We start from the raw sequence: 15,496 nt of genomic DNA, 5'->3' as shown, positions 1-15,496 counted from the left end.
ATCGGTATTAATCTGTGCGCTTGCAGATCCCATTCATTATTTATTTAGAAGAGCAATTGCATATTTCAATACCGCGTCTCTTATATCATGCTGGGGATGACAACTTGGCTTAAGTGGTGTGAGGGATAGGTTTGGCATTTTTGGCACCGTTACTAGATTTAGAGAACTTAGTCTACTTTTGGTAATGATGTTAAGAATACCCAACAATGTGCAGCACGGTTAGCCATTATCCATGGATCATCTTTGTAGCCTGCCTTGCTTAGATCTAGAACTCTAACCCTATAGTTGTCCACTATGACATGTTTGTCTTCAACCCATTGACACCAAAATACAGGGATCTGAAATGTACCATAGTCTAGTTCTCATATGTCCTCAACAAAGCAAAAATAAGTTGTTTCCTCACCAGTTTTAGAGTCTAAGGCGTCGCATCAAACATCACTGTTTTGTGCCATGCTCTTTTGGTCCTTGGACTTGGTACAGAATGTGAAGCCACTAATGTCATAGGTTTGCCAAGTCGTGACCTGGTGTGATGGCCCAGATGCCAAGACCTTGATGGTGCGATCCTCGATTGTTTCCCCATCTAGAATGTCCTACTCTCTTAGCCATGAGGTGAACTGATTCTTACGTTCCTTCATTATCCATTCATCTGTGTGCCCATGATTATATTTTTGAAGCTCTTCAATGTGTAGATTAATCAAAGGCTCCATTATCGAGAGCTGATGCAGGACGCTGTGATGTGCTTCGAGGACTGAATTGTAATCTTTTGGGATGTATGATTTCTTTCCCATCCTACTGTTGGTGTTTCTTAGCGAAACCACTAAAGATAGAGTTTGAGTCCATCCCTAATGCTAACACTAGAAACATTCTTGGTATATTCTAACCACCATCACTTTAGAATGATAACCCAAGGCTCTTTACGGCGCGGGCCTAGGCAGTGCAGTCTGGTATTGATGATTAGTAATGCCAGATGGGCCTTCCTAACCATCCTTACTTACGATATGCAAAGCTGTGGCCCGGCGTTGGGTGAGTGCACAAGGATTACAATCTTAAGTAAAGGTACTTAGGTACACCAATCGATAGCTCAGTATGAAATAAGAATAACTCTGCAAGCGCACAGAACTATCATTGTAGCATTTCAACCCGTAAATGGGTGTCGTATTTATAATTCCTGTAGGAAGGCATTTATATCTAACATGGTTATAACATGATTACTTATTAAAATGCATGGTAGGCATAGAGTAAACAGGGGTACGATATGATATTTAGAGATAGTGGACACACATCTGGGTCATCCTCAAGGATAAAAGATAAAATAAAGAATAGAAGAATATAACTACTGAGCAGGCACGGTTCGTATATAACTGTGCTAAGAACTGTTAGTAAGTCATCTAACTAGCATGTGTAGAGATAGGATCAGGTTTGAGATGATAGGGAGATCCACATAGCTGGTCTGCCAGCAAATAGAGACTTTACATGACTCCTACCGAATATCTGAACGTGGGGGAATACTAAGGATGATAGGGCTGTCACCACCCTGCCACCTACCCCTCTGCCCATGGGATACCCGCATATCCACTGATCTCCCATACCTGAACACCATGTTCACGTATTTGGAAACAACTCTTAACCCCCGCGGGCCCCAACCCTTCGGATTGACAGGCTAGGTTAAGAGCAACCGGAACGGCCCAATGAACCATCATCTCATCCCTAATTCTACTTCTATTCATATAAGTTAGATGAACGATGAAGAATAGGGATGAATATATCAAGAACATAGCACAAGAACTAAGAACTAGTTCATATACTATGAACATGATATAGACATAACTATACTCTAGTTCATAAGCACAATTATATAAAGATAACAAGAACTTGCTCATGGAAGAAGATTGATTATGATTCATACCAAGAGGATCCTTTCTTCCTAGGAGACAAGCTCTCCTTGGTAGCTCTTGCCTTGCTCTACTACTAGTCTAATACTAAAGATACAAGTGAGAGGTGTGAGGAAATGTAGACTCCAAATGATGTGTGTTTTACAAATGAGGGGGAGCCATCTATTTATAGCCTAACTAGGACGGTTCGGGGGATCTAAATATGGTAGTACGTGAAACCGTCCTATGCATGGCGGCATGCAACCACCAGAGAAAGGTGGGGCCGGTTTGCCGCCACCAAGGTTGCGCCCGCAACCAGGTGCGCCCGCAACCTGGTGGGCCCCACCTGGCCACCGCCTTCGCGTGGCTTGCTCCCTGCTGAACCTCATTTGCTGCTTCGGTTACGATTGAGTCCAGTTCGATGTTGAAGGTGGGCTTCTTGTTTATTTTTGATTGTGCACTTGTGAATTTGTCTTTTGTAAATTGCGCTTTCTTTATTTTATTGTTTTCTTCCACTTGTCACATTATAAATCTTGCAAAACAAAATACCATGGTACAAGTGGAACTATGTCAATAGCAAAAGCATATGTGATTTAAATATGTTTATTCCTCTTCTTTTTAGTCTAAGTTGGCAGTATAAAATCCTCCATAGTGATTGCCAACACCTACCTCTTCCATTCAGCCTACCCTCGTGTCGTGACGGAGGCAAACCTATTGCAACCTCGTCTTTTAGGACCCTATTGCAGAATAGACCTCCGGACTCAATGGCCTCTTCAGTTAAGTACCCCTCTACCATAGACGCCTCTGGACGAGCACGAGTTGATACATAGCCATTTAGTATTGACATGAAACGTTCATACGTCCACATCTCATGCAAATACGTGGGACCTAATGCCTCTATTTGTGAAACCAAGTACACCACAAGGTGAACCATCACATCAAAGAATGCTGGGGGGAAACACATCTCAAACTGTGACATTGTCTCCACTGCGAATTCCTTAAGAGATGCCAACTCATCACGTTCAATCACCTTCTGTGAGATCCTATTGAAGAAGTAGCACAACCGTGTAACTGCAACCTTTATCCACACCGGGTTTATAGCCCTAATGGCAATAGGGAGGAAAGTAGTCAGTATGACATGACAATCATGTGAGTTATAGTTGGTGAGTGTAAGGTCTTTCATTGACACAATACTCCATATGCTAGAACAGAATCCAGATGGGACTTTCCATTTCTTCAACCACACACACATCACATGTTTCTCTTTATTGTTGAGGTTGTAGCTTGCTGCCGGGAGGTGGTACTTTCCATTTTCTAGCCTAACAAGGTGAAGTTCTTTTTTATGCCTAACTATATCATATCCAAGCGTGAATTTAATCCTTCCTGTCTTGCCCTTCATTTCTAACAAGGTGCCAATTACGCTTTCAAACACGTTCTTCTGAACGTGCATACCATCGATCGCGTGGCGTACGTCTAACTCTAGCCAGTATTCCAAATACTCGAAGAAAATCGACTTCTTCTTGAATGTAGCCCCTGGAGCTGGTTTGACATTCTTTCTTGGTTTTCCATCTTTTGTCTTCTTCCCAAAAACAAATTTGAGTTTGCTGACTATGCTAAAAACTCTTTGGCCTTTACTGTTACCTGATGGAGCAGTAGTCTGTAGTTCACTATTATTGTCAAAGTACTTATCCATCTTTTTCAGCCGGTACCTGTATCCTTTTGATAAGAAGCGTCTGTGCCTCATGTACACTATCTTCTTAGATGCAGTTAGGGACACGTAAGCGGTGTCATCTATGCATACCACACAACCAAGCTTTCCCTTGAACTGCCCTGATAATGTAAAGAGAGCTAGGTAGTCATTGATCGTAACAAAGATAATTGCTCTCAGTGTGAATGATTCTTTGTGGTACTCGTCCAACATTTGAACACCTGTTTCCCACAGTATCTTCATGTCCTGCATTAAGGGCTCCAAGAAAACATCCATATCAACTCCAGGTTGTGTAGGTCCTGAGATAAGGATGGTTAGTAAAAGGTACTTTCGCTTCTGCATCAACCATGGAGGGAGGTTGTAGATGGTGAGGATCACTGGCCATGTGCTGTGCTTGCTGCTCCTCTCAGCAAATGGATTCATTCCGTCAGTACTCAGTGCAAACCTAACACTCCTTGGTTCATTAGGAAAGTCCTTGTGGTTTTCATTGAAATCTTTCACTGTTGGCCATCGGCTGGGTGCCGAAGCTTCCCATCGTCTTTGTGCTCATCAGAAGCATGTCAGCTCATAAGTTGGGCATCCTCTGGGTTAGCAAACAAACACTTCAATCGATCGATCACAGGAAGGTACCACATCACCAAAGCAGGAATCTTTTTCTGCGCATAATAGTCTACTTCTTCCTTTTCTTTGCTGGTGGGTTTTGAACTACTCTTCTGGGTCTTTTGTTGGGACTTCTTTTGTTTTTTCCCTTAGGCACAGAGGCAACACACTCTTCCTCTATGTAGTCTTTATTTGTCTTGTACCTACTTGCACCACACTTGGGATAGCTGTCCAAGTCCCTATAATCATCGCCTCGATATAGGATACAACGATTTCTACAAGCATGGATTTTCTCAACACCCATTGTGAGTGGGCTGATTAGCTTCTTTGCATAATATGTGTTAGCAGGCACTTTGTTATCCTTAGGAAGCATGTCTACGATAATGCTCAAGAACGCATCAAAGCCAGCATCAGAAAGACCATATCTAGCTTTGCACACCAACAACTTTAGCACAGACCGCAGCGTCGTGAACTCTTTGGTGCAACCCTTGGACTCATCATACAAAGGCTCTTCTGCTACCTTCATTAGGGCCTCTATACCTTTCATGAAGAACACTGATGGATCTTCTGCATGACGACGCAACATTGCCTCTAGAAAATCTGCATCTTCCGCAGCCATGTTAGTTTCGGTGCCATCTTCATTTCCTCCAGTAAAACCATGATCACGAACATTTGGCACAACATGTTCAGTGGCTAGACCATGTATTAGGTTGTTGTGTCTCGTGTACGAACTCAAAACCGTCAACAATTCCAGTTGTATAAGGCGTAGAGCTACCCTCTCCATGCTTTGTCCAAATCAAGTAATCTTTCATAAATCCTCGACGGACCAGATGAGTAAGGATTTGTTGAATGTCATCAGATACAACAAGATTTCTACAATCCATGCATGGACAATGTATGTGCGTCTTTCTTGTTCTTGAAGCATGGTTTTGAGCAGCATCAATAAACCTCTGGACCTCAGTTATGTATGATGGATCTGGTCTTGATAAATTATACATCCAAAATGACCTCTCCATCACTACCTGTAAAACACCATTCATATGATCTAAGGGTTTACAAAGGATTTATCTAGGGTTTATTAGCTAGGGTTTATGGTTAAGCTTGAGATTAAAGGAAAAAACCTAAGTTACATAATTAAAAAATAATCTAAGTATAGCATAACTATATAAATGCATCATTCATTATAAATAGATAGATGATGTGGAAGGTGATAATAAAAAACCTAACTACCATATAATTAAAAAATAAAAAATCAACAATTATCTCTCTACATAAATATACAAGAACACACCATTGGTTTAATCTTGTAAAAACTAGCTAAATTGAGAAGCAAACATGTTGAGAGGCATTATCCAACCATATTAAGCAACCACATCTAACCATATCAACAAATGAAGCTAGCTATTCTTCTCTCCCACTCATGGAACATACATACATGTGGATAAATAAATTGAGAAATTTATAAAGAGAGAGAGACATGATAATAAAAAACCTAACTACCATATAATTAAAAAAATCAATAATTATATCTCTCTATATAAATATACAAGAACACACCATTGGTTTAATTTTGTAAAAACTAGCTAAATTGAGAAGCAAACATGTTGAGAGGCATTATCTAACCATATTAAACAACCCCATCTAACCATATCAACAAATGAAGACAAGAAGCTAGCTATTCTTCTCTCTCACTCATGGTGAAACCCTAGATCCAAAAAGTGGCTCAAATTGAGCTAGAATGAGCAAATTGAGGCAATAGGGACATAAACTAACCTTAAGCCAACCGTCTGTGTAAACATTTTCCACGGGCGGTTGACTTAAGCCAACCGCCAGTGTAAATGGAGCTGGCGGTTGGCTTAAGTCAACCGTCTGTGATAAATGGTTTCCACAGGCATCGCCCTATTTATACCACAGACGCATCGTAACTAGAACCGCCTGTGGTATAAAAAGAGGGCGTCAGCTATGAGTCTGATTCTACTAGTGTGAGATTCAAAAATCAGAGTGATAGAGAATTGCGCCATTTTCAGAATCAGAGAGAAGCCATTTTCAGTAGCAGTGCTGCTGCCGCCCCTTGCCGCGACAGCCTTCAAGGTTGCAGGTTGCCGCTCGCCCATGCCTCTCTCTCTCAGCGGCTCAGTGCTGTAATGCAGGGGAAGGGCAGCAGCCAGCATGTTACGGAAGGCGGGGTGGGAGATGGTGACGGTGAGCAGGTGAGATTTTACTAGTAGGCTAATGGTATGTCTCCTTGTTGTAGACTTGTAGTTGTGTTTTTAGATGTATTATCACATATAGTTATAATTATTTGCTAACTGCTTTGTTATTCATATTTACAAGTTTCTTTTAGCTCTTGGATAAATGGATTTTGGACTCTTGTTCAGCTGGTGTTTGTCGAATCAATAGATTATATTAAGTTCATATGGACTGCTATCTTCTAAGGAGAGGTATCGCCATTCATGTGTGTTCATATGATGAGATTACAAATTTGTGTCGTTGTTCGCCCCACCTAAATTTCCAGCCGAGCTCCGCCAACTGGGATTAACCATGGCATGTCTATCTGCTTGCCCATCCTTGATTCAGTCCGGGTATAGTGTGCTGTGTATTGGCTAACTTCATGTGTACGGGGAATGTTTGCCAAAATAGTGTCTTGTACTTACATAATTCATTGTATCATGCATTAACTTTTTTTTGTGTATTTATGAATGCTAGATTTTGGTTCTTGGTGAAGAACGTCAAATAATCATAGTTCAGTATTTTCATAGCCATTTCACTGAACTTATCATCAAAGAAACATTGTTTGCTTGCTTGCTAAATATTTGCTTATGCAATTCAGTACAAATGTTACCTTTCAAATCATAGTTATTTCTTATACACTTCTTCAGAATCAGTGCCGTTTTGTTATAAACTGCTTCTGAGTCTAGTCGTGCCATGAAAGTTTCTCGTGCCTAATCTTAAAATCACTGCAAAAATCCACCACAAAAAAATTAAATTATTGTTGTTCACAGAATTAGATAATCCTCTCCGGCAACAGGTATGTTGTCTCGATGCAGCTCAAAGGGAGCTAGTTCTGTACCAATTTTTTTAAGAAAAAAAACAAAATGAAAAGAAGAAAAACAAGTGCAACTCTTTAAAAGCCAGTTATCTAGACGAAAGACATATCCGTCACATTACTCTGCTTGCTGGCCATCATTCCTCATACACTCTTTTGTACGGAATTGGCTCCTAGGAGCAGAAAATGGATCCAAAAAAAAGGAGCACCGAGACAACAGGTGCAAAACCTTTTATAACTAGTCTAATACATCAAAGACCTGCAAGAAAGTGGGCAGATAGGTGGCAGATCCCACAAGGAGTCAGATGCATCGTTTCCCGCCTCAAACACATCCTTGTCCTGAACTCTGTCCATGCCGCCATGGTGTGACGCAGAGCTCTTCTTCTCCAGCTTAACCTTGTCCGCCTCTGCGACCACCAAGCAAGCATTCTCATTAGCCATGTCGCATCCATCCGAAGGTGGTATGCTGGTGTTGTTGAGGGCCCATTGTTGTTCATACTGTCGTGTGGCTAGCTGGAACTCCTCGCCTCCTCCACTGACCAAGTACGGCCTGTAAGCTTCCTCAGCTATGCTTTGAGCAGCTGGGAGGATGGGAGTGCGGACGCCATGGCTGCTCATGGCGAAGCTGACGATGCTGGAGCTAGGGCTGCTACTTGGACTGACGCTACTGGTGGTCGTGGTGATGGTGCTGGTGCTAGTGGTGCTGGCTGCGGTGGCGGCGGCTCCTGCAGCACGATGGTACGCCCCAGCGGGGAAGAAGTTGACGGTGTGCTGCTGGGACGCGTTCTTCTTCATCCTCTTGTGGTTGAGGATGCCACGGATCCTCGCCGCGAGCGGTGAGTCCGGCGGCGAGGCGTGCGCGCCGGCGGCAGCGAAGTTGGTGCGCGTGTTGGCACCTCGGAGGAGACAGGCGGCCTCGTCGTAGGCCCGGGCAGCCTCCTCGGCGGTCTCGAACGTGCCGAGCCACATCCGGATCTTCTGGGTGGTGTCCTTGATCTCGGCCACCCACCTCCCCGATGGCCTCTGCCGGACGCCCACAAACTTGCTGCCGCTGCCACCGCCACCGCCGCCGCCGCTGCCGCACTTGGTTCTCGTTCTTGGCTTGGTTTCCTTTGTGGTGGCTGGCGGTTGTTGGTAGCTGCTGTACTGCTGCTGGGGATGGCTTTGTGGTGGCTGCTGGAAATGGAGCTCCATTAGGATCAGGAGGGTGATCTTTGCATGTGCTGTGAGAACTCGATGTGGTCTGAACTTTGGGGCAGGAGATGGTGTCTGAATTTAAGGGGGAGGGGCGTGGTGCTGAGATGCTGGGTGGGTGTAGTGGGGGCCTTGTCATGTTCTCCTTGTCTCTGATGTCCAAATCTTCCTAGTGCCAAGAAAGGTGTCTGAGTTTTCTAAGAGGGGGGGCATTGCATTGGGAGCATGATGCTGTATCCCGTAGCGTATTTCAATGTTTGATGTGGTCGTAGTGGCTGACATGTTTGGTGTTTACACTGGTTGACAAAAACAACCTTTGTTTCCGGCTGTGAAACTAGCTTGGGTGATATGTTTGATGCTTCAATCGATGTGGTGTGCTGTGCTTAACCATGGGCTCCAAATTAACCCCACCAGCCCTTGGTAACTGTGGGCTTGGAGTCACAAAGAATTCCTGAAGCATAGTTGGTCACTACGCATGGAATTTTATTGTCGGCCAAATTCTTTTGTTTGCTGAGCTCTTGAGTTGAAACCCTTTTTGATAAATGGGCAAATCTACTACTACTATGTGATAACAATGCTGTTGAATTCCTTCTAGATTAAAATGCTTTGTTCGTTTTTCAGGTCAAGAATATTCATCTAATGATTCTCAAGGAATCATCTATTATACTAAATAGTGTTTCTGCAGGCCTTTGGCACCTGCTGGTTCCATGAATTTTGTACGATATCCACAGCTACGAAAAAAAATTGTGCTGGTTACTGGTCACTTCCTTTTTTTTATATATGTGAAATGTGCCCAACTAACTAATGTTTTTGCAGCTAGGTTGTAATGAAATCTCTCCCGCCGGCACTGCATTACTCTGAGCCTGTTTCAAATGCTTAGTATCTTATTAGTCTATCTGCTTTGTCGCTAACTTCCTGCTTGCAGATATTTTAAACGCCACGCCATCTTCTTCCCCTAGAGATACTGAGGCAGGTCATGGTGGCACGACCATTTGCCATTTGGCGGGAGCCATGGGATGGTTCATGTTACTGCTTGACGACATGGGTGCCTGTCAGAGATTAAACAAGAAGATAGCATCGCCGTGTAATTAAAGAATTAATTAAAGAATGCAAATGTGGTTAGCCACAAGGTACTCTGCAATGCGACCGAGGCATGATGGATTTATTTTTGGGTCAGGTGCACCAAGCTAAGGAGACGCCGGAGACATGGCTCCCATGTCTGAAGAAATTTTCATGGTGGGTGCTTCGTGCAGCTGTAGTGGTTTTTAGAATGTTTGACCCGGGTTGCTGTAAACTTTGTTAAGTGCTGTTTGGTTGAAGATACTGCGAAGAACTTTGATTGTAAAGTGGTAGTCGTGTAAGGTTTCAAGTAATTTGAGTTGTTTACCCTGTCTTTACATTGGTTTCTGAAGCCTTGTTTAGTTCGTAAAAATTTTCGTTTTTGACTACTGTATTACTTTCGTTTTTATTTGACAAATATTGTCCAAACAAAGAGTAACTAGGCTCAAAAGATTCATCTCACAAATTACAGATAAACTGTACAATTAGTTTTTATTTTCATCTATATTTAATGCTCTATGCATGCAACCAAAGATTCGATGTGACGAGGAATCTTGAAATTTTTTGCAAACTAAACAAGGCCAGATTCTGGCTGCAAACTGCAATTTGTGAAATAGAGTCACAGGAGGTACTCTCTCTCTCTCTCCAGTCATAAATACTTGATAGATTTGACTTTGTTTGGTATTCAATTCGTATCTTTTGATCACTAATCTCTTCTAAATATAAAATCTTTCAGGTATAAGAAGTTCTGCAAATATTTTGAATATAAATTGACACTTCTAACTCATACATTTCTAAACTATATAATGTTTATAGTTTTCAGGTTTGACTCCTAAACATAAACTATAGCATTTGAATGTAGAACATATATTTGTGTGTTCGCGATGACAGTTTGCTAGTTAATGGAAAATATGGCATGTATGATAGTCAAACTGCTGGTGACTTCAAAAACAAAGTTTGTATGGTGAAGTTTGAGCGTGGCTGGTTAATCAATGTCGAGAAATAATGTGGAGGTCAAAGTTAGTGGACTCCATCATCTCCATTTGTATAATAATGGAAACGAACAACATCCTTGTTAATGTAGTGCCGGCCAGAGAGTTTCTAGAGCCAACAAGGTTTCGTGTGAAAGGCCTGCTGAAACAACCACAGTATATATCGATATTATCGATTTTCTTAATCTCTAAAAGTTTCCAGAACGTCTCATGAGGAAGTATATAAATTATTACTCCAATTTATACTCTCCGTCTTCTCTGTTTCTCAGTAGTCAACTACTAGTTGGTAACGTGGCGCCCTGTGCGGCCGGCCAAGATACTTTCTCCCGGACTTATCAGGAGAAAATTTCCTCTAGATTTTTCAATCTATATATGTTGAGGTAGATTAAAGTTATATTAAACTAAATTTTATCTCAATTTATTTTAATATGTGTGGATTAAGATGAATCTGATAACAATCAAACAAGGCTTTAAACAGATTTTAGAAATAATCCTAGGCGATTGGGACACAGAGTTCCTCTGCTCAAAAGAAACCTAATGAATAACGCTGTTGATTTTTTCAGGTAAAAAGAGTAGTAATAGTATATAAATATGAATTAATTAATTAATCAATTAATGCATAACCTAGTGCTGAAGCTGTTGGCCAATTAAATCCTGCGCTGTGGCCGGCCTTGTTTTTTATTTATTTGTTTTGGCAAAGCATAGTAGGAGTGACTTTTTTTGAGCAACTGTAGGAGTGACACGTGTGTACTTCTTGTGCCTTGTTATGTCAATCGCATTGCAGCGTCGTAGCATGGGCAACAACACCCGACGGTCTCAATACATCAATCCAATATTTTTCCTCTCTTAAAAAGATTGTCTGTTTACAGAAATTTCATCAAAATCTTATAGGAACTAGTTCAATTTCATTCACAGAAAAAATATATAATTTAGGAAAAACTCTTGTGTATCAAGCATAAACATTGCTGTGACTATTTCTGTTTGGCATCTTTGTAACTTCTCTTGTTTCTAAAATTGTTCGGAATTAGAGATTTGGATCGTTGGGTAGTTAAATCGTGTCAAACTTGTTCATCTTTGATTAAGTTAGAAAACTACACCAATGTCTATAAACATTGAATTAGTTTAGTTAAATTCTACTAGGAATATGTTTTGATAGATATATTTATTTAAACTTGTAGATGTCAATGTGTTTTTCTAAAAAAAATGGTTAAAGTTGAGAAATTTGATTCAAAATTAATTTAATGAACTATAAATTTAGAACATGTATAAGATACAAAAATAAAGGTGTCTAATTAGCAAGAGCCGGTTGATACATAGAGCAAGAGGAATGTTTAGATTGTAAACCTAGATCCTAGATGACAAGAGTGTACCATATTTGGAATGTGTCGTGAGGATTCATGCTATAGTATCATTGTGAAACTTTTTTCGAATAAATTCATTGAGAAACTCATGAATGTCACATAATGGTTTCCTCTTGAAACAAATAGAATGTGCACTATAGCGTCTAACAATTTGAGCTTATATAAGAACTAAGAGAATGCTCCGCGCGTTGCTGCAGGAATTATTGGTAAAATTATACTATCATAATATATGTTAGTGGATGATTTTTAGTATTTTAGCATGGACAACTAAATATATGTTAGAAAATGATGTGGTTTGCTAATGTGAATAACATAGACACAAGATAAATGATATGTGTTAGTTCGATTTATTAGTGGATAATGATGTGAACACTTTGCATGGTGGGGTAATATATTAGTGGGATGATTTGGTGGATGTTGATGTGGACGCTTTGCGTGGCAAGATAAATAGTTAGTGAGATGCTCTAGTGGATGATGATGTGGATGCTTTGCATGTCAAGAGAATTAGCTAGTGGGGTTTATCTATATAAGAGATATTGTCATATAGATATGTTTTATCTAAGAATGATACTCCCTTCATTCCAAATTATAAGTTACTTTTTACTTGTTTGGTACATAGATTTTGCTATAATGTGAAACAGAGGGAGTACTATCCTTGACCACCATTTTGTTATGGAGTGGCATACATAGCATTGGAAAATAGTGTTGATATAGTAGGTCGTTTCCATTGATATACAGTAGGTAAGAAAAATGCAGGAGACCAAGGAGGCTATATAATCATGAAAATAAATAAAGACAACCTATGTGCATCAATCCAATAGCTAATGAACGACACTCACACTTTTTATTGGCATAAGGAACCATACGCTACAACAAAACCACCTTCATTTTTTTTCTTGGAAAGGAATACCACCTTCATTTGAGAGGCCAACATTAGTGCATGCAACAAACATCATAATTCTAGCCACTGTCAAACTGACAATGCTACAACTATCCTCACCATATCATCAACCACAACTAGCATATATCACAACTTTTCGCGCTGCCTTTCAATACACACGTGGCCATTGCCATCAGTCCATCACCGTCTTCTGCCACAATTCACAAGGCTCAAGGCTCATGAGGAAACAAAGCTTAAGGAACTAAGGGTGCATTTAGTATGGAAAAATATTTTTTTAGAAATATTTTGAATTCAGATTTTGTCAATAAACATTTCATATGATGGATCCGAATCATTTTATCAAATATTTTGGCTACTAGACTGGTGGATTAGGATACACAATAGAAAATCATATAAATAGAAATATGCTTCAAAACAATCTCAAAATTTTGTGGGTGGAGAACAACTCAAATGCAACCTATTTTAACTTGTTGCAACAAAAGAGAATTATAAACAAATAAAATACAATTAATAGAAGAGAAGGGAGGCAAAAGGAAAAGGTACTAGAACCGTTGTGCAATCATCGTGTAGCTGAATTGATGTTTCAACATTTGGCACAAAAAATTAGATTCTACCCACGAATCTTAAAATGATTCTCCTATTAAATTGCCCCTAAGTGCGACATGGATCCACGTGTATTACTAATAGCGGCAAAAAATAAAGAATACACCATGTTCTCAAATTATTGAAGTCTATCAATGTTCTCAAGTGGCAACAAGAAATCCAAAAAAATGACAAGAGATTAATAATTTATATATTGGATAAATAAGGTGTTATTTGGTAAAGGAATCGTGAACACAAAGGCAACATCTCCTTCACTAGAATGGGAAGGGAATCAATGATTATATTTTTTGTTTTCACCTGTGATAATAGTGGGGACATGAGTGTCATCTGTTGGTGCTCAAATCAAGCATAATCGATCTAGTGATAGATCGATTACCTTGCCGCTGGATCCCATTGATGGTGAAGCAAATAGAAAGTATCGTTATTAGTTTAGGTTGTGTTGTTAAATGCTCAAACTAAACAACTTCTAAAAGTTGGGTGCCGCTTTCTCCTTAGGCCCCAATCTAAATGAAGGGTTTATGTGGTTTCATAGGCATTAAAAATACTGACATGACACTGTACTGATGAAAAGAGAGATAATAAAAGTTTTATGAGAGTAGAGAGAATTTTATAGAGATTGCATTTTTCTATACAACTAGGAGAATTCCTCGCGCGTTGTCGCGAGTACGAAGAAGGAATATAAATAGGTTAGAGTGCTAATCACTAAAAATAAAGAGATGTATATGTATGGTGTTGATAATGTAGCAATATATGTTAATACGTAATGTGGTTTGCTAATGTAAATAGCTTGAATGAAGATATAATGATATGTGTTAGTTGGATGTATTATGCTGATGTGGACACTTTGTATGACGAAATAGTTGATTGTGTTATGTGCTAATAGGATGTTCTAGTGGATGCTGATGTGAACACTTTGCATGACAAGAGAAATAGCTAGTCTTTATAAGAGATATATTTATATAGATTTGGGTGTGTTAAAAATCGGAACATAAAACCTTCACTAAGACTGATCTGGTCTTATAGAAAGCGGGTTTATAAAAATACACCAAATCAATGTGATGACGTAAGGGGGTGTTTGGTCGGTAGTGTTAAAGTTTAACAGATGTTGTAGTATTTTGTTTTTTAACAATTAGTGTCCAATCATGGATTAATTAGGCTTAAAAGATTCGTCTCGCAAATTATTCTCTAGTCGCGTTTTTTAATTTTATAAATAGTCTATATTTAGTACTTCATGCATATGTCTAAATATTTGATGTCATAAGTGTTAAAAAACACTAGCAACCAAACGGGCCTAAGTCTGCTTCCTAAGCCTGGGCGTTTGGGTTACCTGTTTTTTTCGGGTTGGATAATCAAAATTGCTACCCGATATTAGTCTTAAAAAACACTACCCGTAATTTCAGGTACCCGATAATTCGGGTTGAGGTTCGGGTTTTACCTGAATTTTTAGAAAACAACAAACTACACAATTTTTCAATAACAATTTATATATAATTTTAGCAGTAGTTTGTATAGAATTTCAATAGTATTTTAGAGAGAATAATATATTGTGATCACTTGTTCAAACAAAGAGAATTATATTCTAATAAATTGATAAGTTCTAACGTTTAACTAACAATACATGATAAATACAAAGACATTGATAAATATTTGAGTAGTTCGGATAGTTTGAACACCAGGGGATATTACTCGAATTACCCAAACTTATTTTTGGTAATCAAAATCGCTATCTGAAATTAAGATTGGATATCTCGGGTTCGCGTAATTCGGTTATGGGTAATGAGTATCTGTTTTTTTCAGGATTACTGCTTCCAACCCCAATTGACTAGTTGCCCCCACCCTGATTTTTTTATTTTTAGCCCAAATTTGAAACATATTTCAAATTTGACCCGCTTATGAAAATATTTTCAAAACTAGGCCGTTTGGACCCGCCACTATGCATGGCGGGGCAAATACACAGAACCCCGCCATGCATGGCGGCAGGGTACTACTGCTGACGTGGCATGGTTCAGGGACACCTGCTGACGTGGCTAACACGTGGCAGGGTACGTGGCAAAGAGTACCCCGCCACGCATCATGGCGGGAGGCAACCCCGCCGCGCATCATGGCGGGGTGCTCCCTGTCTCATAGAACGGTCCACCCCCTGCTTTCTCTGCGTTTCCTA

General features: G+C 40.0%; 1 protein-coding gene across 2 annotated transcripts; it reads right to left on the bottom strand.

The window, feature by feature from the left end:
• LOC8078410 (ethylene-responsive transcription factor RAP2-11) lies at nt 7,281–8,468 on the bottom strand. 2 transcript variants are annotated; one of them, XM_021454608.1, is made up of 2 exons: nt 7,725–8,468; nt 7,468–7,632 (listed from the first exon to the last, which is right to left on the bottom strand). In XM_021454608.1, the coding sequence occupies exons 1-2, from the start codon at nt 8,417–8,419 to the stop codon at nt 7,617–7,619; spliced, it is 711 nt and encodes a 236-aa protein (XP_021310283.1). In that variant the 5' UTR covers nt 8,420–8,468; the 3' UTR covers nt 7,468–7,616. The 2 variants fall into 2 exon arrangements, with proteins under 2 accessions (XP_002459520.2, XP_021310283.1); XM_002459475.2 differs by having other exon boundaries at nt 7,281–8,468.

Source organism: Sorghum bicolor, chromosome 2 (genome assembly GCF_000003195.3).
Source record: "Sorghum bicolor cultivar BTx623 chromosome 2, Sorghum_bicolor_NCBIv3, whole genome shotgun sequence".
In the NCBI taxonomy this organism is placed as follows: domain Eukaryota; kingdom Viridiplantae; phylum Streptophyta; class Magnoliopsida; order Poales; family Poaceae; genus Sorghum; species Sorghum bicolor.
The sequence above is the reverse complement of the archived record's forward strand: the minus strand, read 5'-3'. Positions and strand labels throughout refer to the sequence as shown.